The sequence below is a fragment of the Miscanthus floridulus genome, chromosome 12 (assembly GCF_019320115.1).
Source record: "Miscanthus floridulus cultivar M001 chromosome 12, ASM1932011v1, whole genome shotgun sequence".
Taxonomy (NCBI): Eukaryota; Viridiplantae; Streptophyta; class Magnoliopsida; order Poales; family Poaceae; genus Miscanthus; species Miscanthus floridulus.
In genome coordinates, this window is record NC_089591.1 from 79,695,802 (window position 1) to 79,702,244 (window position 6,443).

The window sequence follows — 6,443 nt, forward strand, 5'->3', positions numbered from 1 at the left end:
GGAACAAGCGGTGACCGTGGTTATCACGGCGATTGTTGCGGTTATCTCGGTGGTTGTCGCCTCGAACGTCATGGCGGTTATCCTCCCGACGGCGGTTGTCGTCCCGACCACCATCATGACCACCGTTTCCGCCTTGACGGTTGTCCGATGGGTTGTTATTGTGCGAGCCACGTTGGTTGAGTGGCTGTGAGCGACTTGAGTATTGGCGGCTGTGGCTTGATTCGACAGAAACGGATGGAGCCCGGGCTTGATTCATCTCTGCGGTCTGAGCCATAGCAGCTGTCAGATAAGCTTGTATGTCATCACGGACTGCTTGGGTCTCGGGAGTGTTGGGCAACCGCTGCATTGTCACCATGGCGACGGCTACGTTGGCGCTTGGGGTCTTGAAGACTTGTTTGTCCCCCACCCTGTCGAAAGCATTGTTGAGGTCACGTGGTCGGAGCCTTATGCGTCGTGCCTCCTGGTCTGCTTCAGCTTCGATTTGCCGGCGATTAAACCGGTCAATATTGCGTACTTCGCGTGCAGTCTTTTCTTGTTCTGTTTCGCCAACTGCTGGTGGCTCGTCGTTGCTGACAACATGGATCAAATCCCCTCGTCTTGGCGGGAAAGACGGAAATTGGGGGAAAACCAGGGCGTGGTCCGGTAGATCCAGATCATATTTGACGCCTTCATCTTCGTGACGCTGAAGCTCGGTGTGGACAGATGCATTGGATGCGATGCCGGATGAGGAGCTGGAGTCACCCTCTCGAACTGTGTGGACGGATCCTTCTTGATAATCTTCAATTCGGACCATGTTGACGATGTTGCATGGCTTCGGCCGAGATCGGTGTATAGGACATAGATCCGAGCGGCATCGTAGGTTGTACGCGTAGCTGGAGGCAGCGTTTCGTAGGCCGTAGGGCTGGACCTGGTGGTTCTCCATCGGGACTTCGTACTCGCAGAGTCGGAGACCCGTCGCGAAGGCTGGCTGGCGACGAGCGGAGCGCCCCTCAGGAGTAGATACGACCACAAGATCTGTTCCAAGCCGTGCAGGACGACTGGCCCGAGCTGGTCGGATAGATCTGTTGTGGGGAGCTGTTACCTGCTCATTAGGTTGGCTTTGAATCGTACTTACCAGAGCTAGGGTTTCAGCGAGTTTGATGCCGACCCGATCGATGGAGTCGAGCAGGTCGGTGTCGTCGATCTGCTTTCCTCTGTAGCGGGGAAGCGGATGACGGGTTGTCGGCGTGGCTGCAGGCGTGGTCGGAGCCAGATGTACCGTGGTCGGAGCCAGATCCATCGTGGTCGGAGCCGTGTTCGTCGTGGTCGAAGCCATGTTCACCGTGGTCGGAGCCGTGCTCACCGTGGTCGGAGCCGTAGCCGATGTAGGTGAAGTAGTCGTCGACGCGGGTTGAATCCACGCCTCCTCCGCGGTCATGGCGATGGAGACGCCAGGGCTGGTGGTCCAAGTGATCTGGCCGACGGTGAACGTGAGGCCGTTGGGCGTAGCCATGGAGCCAGAGATGATGACCATCTTGTTTGCTTGGAGAGCAGTACGCACACCCCCTACCTGGCGCGCCACTGTCGACGAAATATGGTCGGCAGTCTACCTAGGGGTATGCCCAAGGTAGTAGATTATCGGTAGACAGATGCGCAAGCCCCAAACAAGACGGTGACGCAAGACAGACACGAGGTTTTATCCAGGTTCGGCCGCCAAGAAGGCGTAATACCTACGTCCTGCGTCTGATTTGTATTGCTGTATGTCAATGAGAGATGTTTTTTAGAGGGGTCCTCTGTCCGCCTTATATAGTCCGGGGGGCAGGGTTACAGATCTGGAAACTAATCCTAGTCAGTTACAATTGCCATATGTGGCCGGATAAGGATTCCTATTCTAACCGACCAGGATCCTGCTTGGTCGCCAAATCCGTCTTGATTCCTTGTGCGGGACTCCGATCAGGTTAACTGGGCCGCACGTCGTCTTTCGGGTGGACTGAACCCATCGATCCGGGCCAGCCCAAGCTTAGCCGTAAGGGTATAGGGGTTAATACCCCTACAGCGAACGAGCCCGCCTGCAAGCTGAATGGTGTGCATGGACGCGTCGGCGTGCTCTGAGAAGCTCCGAGTAGGGCCCTGCCCGTGGGGCTAGCGGGAGGGACTAGGGCCCGGCGGCGGCCGCCTATGGGGTGTTCGAGGCGGCGGCGGCGGATGCCGAGCGAAAGGCGTGTCAACCGAGAGAAACAAACCCCACAAGAGAAAGGGGACAACCTCAATTACCAATATACCCTCTATAATATAATTTACATCATATAAATAATCTTCCTTATTTAATTAGCTAGAAAATAGAAAAAATGAAAGTACCTGGAGGTACCATGGTACTTTCCCAACCATTGTAAAGAAATCTCTATAGTCTTTACCATTTTATCTTGAAAACAAGATCCCAATGTGATAATGTGTTCCATGAAAAAAAATGGCATACGGATCCTACACATCATACACAGCTATAGTATATTTTGCATGTATTAAAATTTTGGCTTGATCAATTGGACATACCCTGATTTGGCTATGGCCAGGTAGGGCATCCATCCAAACATGCCTTTTGAGCCTGCTCGTTTCAAATTGCTACAGTACATTATTAGTCCAAAGTTTTAGAGCTGCAGCCTGCAGGCAAAAGAATCTGCAGGCTGCAGCGAGAACAGCATCGTACCCATACGGACGCCTCTCACTGTTCACTGCACTCAAGACTCGCAACGGCAAATTCAGGATTACGGCCTTGTTATTTGAAACTGTAGTACTTTCGTTTGTATTTGACAATTATTGTCTAATCATGGTCTAACTAGGCTTAAAAGATTTGTCTCGTAATTTACAATCAAACTGTGTAATTAGTTATTTTTTTATCTACATTTAATACTTCATACATGTGTCCAAAGATTCGATGTGATAGAGAGATAATGAAAAAACTTGCAATCTAAACAAGACCTACTTATAAGAGAACAAATTGGCCACTGAATTCAAGGGCATTCTCGGCGTAAGATGTAAATCCTCGGAGGCAAGAATGACACGAGATGACAGAAAGAATCGACATACAATAGTGTCATACTCAAAATAATCTGATCCCATCGTGGCCGTGAGCACAGTTCCAAACCAGAGGTCTCCAGCGAATTTTACAAAAGGAAGTCAAACATCTCATTTTCTCAAGCGCATAAGAGAAACGCACGAGTTCACCAATGAAGCAAGAAACCATAAAGCCTCTCCAAGGCATCCCTGTTTCCACCGTATATGGATACTGTCGCAGGTGCAATCAGCCAGTCCTCTTGATGATGTGCACCCCGCTCTCTGTATCAACCACGTCACTTATCTCCCCCACCTTCAGAGCGAACGCAGCCTTCTCAAAAGCCTTCTGCATCTTACCCCTTCCAAATGAACCTGCATCAATAGCCATAAATTTAAATCGTTATTGACAGTGGATTTTTAAATGTTTAGAAGATAATATATGAATCGAAACAGCATTGGACGAGGGTGATTTTAGCGATCCACAACGAGGTTAGATTCCACATTCCATGCCTTCTAAATCCAATTCACAACTTTCTCACATACCAAATTGACAACAAATCTCTTGCACTAAATTATTTAGCAAATAAAAAAAACGGCATTCTGCTGGCTACTTTGTCGAATAAGAGCACTGCTCTAACACACAGTTGATAAGCATTTATCCACCATTTGACGAATCATGCCTAATAACGCTGCATTAAGATTGGTGGAAGCATACATAATAATTGATTTCAGATTTTTACCACCCTTACCATGCAATACATTCGATTCCTAGGATCCTGGTCTCTCAACAAAGACAAGTATTAACACCAGACTACTAGCCTACTCATTGAAAATAGCAATAGGTTAACAATCAGAGGGAATTTAACAAAGGCATAAAACACGTTTTCATCTGCTTCTCTTTACTCCTCTGCAGCATTCAGAAACCCCCATCCATCCAGCCCTCTCCCGGCTATCCCTAACACCATTCTTTACCCTTTCAGATAGCCTATACTTAGCACCTGCGGTTATCCAAACCAGCATACCCAGTCAAATCCTATGTCCAATGAGAAGGCATATGCAACACAAGATATCTTTTATGTCCAAACAAGCTATTCCATTTTCCAGCACGGCAGCGGCACAGCACCACCCAGGCTAAAACAGGATAACCTTCATATAAAGCCATAAGTGTCTCTTTTGTTCTCTTAGACAATACCTATCTGCTCAGGCACGTCGCATGATACCAGGAACAGCACATGAAGGTGACAAATATTTAGTTCATTCAGACATCAAATCTTTGTGATTTATTCTTCACTCCTCAGATGGAGCAAATGAAGCAACTAATGCTGTAACGGATTCCAAATTGGCAAACATGCTTCATCACCCTGGCTCCTTCTAGCAAAAAGTACAATACTTGCCAAAAAAGTGCTCTTTAACAATAAAAATACAGAAAGTTTTAGACAAGAAGCTTTTCAGTATTGTTCGCAATAAAGTTGGACAGGAATCACAGGACTTCCAAAAATAAATACCATGCACAGCACACCAAACTTAAAGCAATCCACAAGTAGCCAATCAAGCCGGTGAGCAAGTTAAAGGGAAGCAGCATATATTTTGTCTTGCTTGGCACAAATGATGGCATCACATTAACAGCAACTGTCCGAATAAGGAGTAGGATGTTTCTCGTCTGAAATTCTGGATCACAGTGCAACTGCAACACTTGCCATTATTGTGCACAATTTGACACCGAAGTACTCCATATCCAAATAACCATCCCACACACAAGGCAGCCACACATACTGCATCTAGAATTCTAGATCAGACTGGAGGATTATCCACCAGAGACAAATATTTCCTTATCCCGTCCTAGAGAAGCTGGTATTTGTAAGTCTAATCAGGATCCAAAACAAGAGCTCCTATCCACGCAACCAATCAAACGCCCACCAAAAAGCAAACCCTACATATACACACTATGTTGGCCAGTAGGATTTGGACGACAGTAGGATTTAGCACGAAGCACTGACCGAGGTCACCGCCGCGCTTGGCCGAGCTGCAGTCGGAGTTCTCGGCGGCGATGTCCTCGAACTTGCGGTCCCCGGAGACGATCTGGTCGCGGAGCGCGCGCGCGAGGTCGGCCGCGTCGTCGCGGGTCGTGGCCGAGATGGCCAGGCCTTCGGGATCCCGCCACGAGGCCTTGCGGCGGGAGCCCTCGTGCTTGATCAGGATGTGGGAGGCGCGCACCTTCTCCTCGGCCGAGGACGACGGCGGGCGGCGGCCGTGGGGTTGGTGGTGGTGGGCCTGGTGGCGGTCAAGGGAGCCCGCGGAGGAGGAGGAGGGGTACTCCGGGCGGCGGCGCTTGTCGGCGGGCGCCGGGGTGGGGCCATCGCTGCCGCTGGGCCGCTTGCGCGCTGCGTCGCCGACGCCGTCGGCGGCGGGGCTTTCCGACCCTATCTTGGCGGCCCGGGTTGCGACGCGCCGCGGCAGGCAGCAAAGAAAGCTTTGGGTTGGTTGGTGATTTTGGGCTGCAGAGGCACCTGGCTTGTGAATGGGCGGGCAGCTGGGCCTGGCAGCATGTGGAACGGTAAGTATATACTATGCAGCAGCGGTGGCGGTAGCTGATAGCCATGGACGATCGGCCCGGATTGGACTAGGCTTTGCGTGGGACTTGGGAGAAAAGAAAGGGAAGTGAAGTACGGTGCTATAGAAATCCTAAACACACATGGACATGGGTGTTTAATTCAAAAGTTAGTCCCTACATTTCAAATTATTATTTTTATATAAACATGCATTTCAAATTATAAGTCACTCTAAGTTTTTTTAATATATAATTTTTACTTTTTATTTGATATCGAGATATATCGTATTTATAAAAGCTAAAACGATTTATAGTCTGAAATACAGAGGAAAAAAAACTGAATAAGTGCTTAGAATTATTAACATATGTAAAATAGATGCAATGGTTAACTGGTTGCCGCTAAGAAACAACGTCATAATACTTTTTTTTGCGAGACGTCATAATACAATTGAAATAGGTGAGATGTATCATATATAATTATATTTTATATGACATAGCAAATTTGGAGTGAATGCCATAACACAATCATTAGGAGTAGCACTAATACCGTCACTTGATTGGAAAAGTTAGTATATATTAGATTTTTTTCCATGACATGGTATTTTGATGGTTCCTTTATTTAAGCGCCGGTGAGACAAAAAAAAACATTTTTGACGAGGCATCTTATATAGCTGTATTAATGAGACTACAAGACGCCAAACATTAGGTTCAATTCATCCTCCAATGAGGGAATGACCACCGATGTAAGATGTAAGAGCATCTCCAATAGACTTTTTATATATTTTCTAGTTTACAGGAATAAAGAATTTGATGAAAAAATACACTCCAACAACTTCTTTAATTGGATATCCAAATATAGATATCC

General features: G+C 47.7%; 1 protein-coding gene across 1 annotated transcript; it reads right to left on the reverse strand.

The window, feature by feature from the left end:
- Positions 1 to 3,042: 3,042 nt before the first annotated feature.
- Positions 3,043 to 5,730, reverse strand: LOC136496228 (peptidyl-prolyl cis-trans isomerase Pin1-like). Its single transcript, XM_066491904.1, has 3 exons — positions 5,723 to 5,730; positions 5,028 to 5,566; positions 3,043 to 3,402 (listed from the first exon to the last, which is right to left on the reverse strand). Exons 1-3 carry the CDS (start codon positions 5,728 to 5,730, stop codon positions 3,278 to 3,280), a joined length of 672 nt encoding a protein of 223 aa, XP_066348001.1. The 3' UTR covers positions 3,043 to 3,277.
- Positions 5,731 to 6,443: the final 713 nt, after the last annotated feature.

Excerpts from the sequence above, each read along its gene's own strand:
- LOC136496228 (XM_066491904.1), bottom strand. Across the intron at positions 3,403-5,027 it reads CAAGCGCGGCGGTGACCTCG|GTTCATTTGGAAGGGGTAAG; the intron begins GTCAGTGCTTCG and ends CTATTGATGCAG.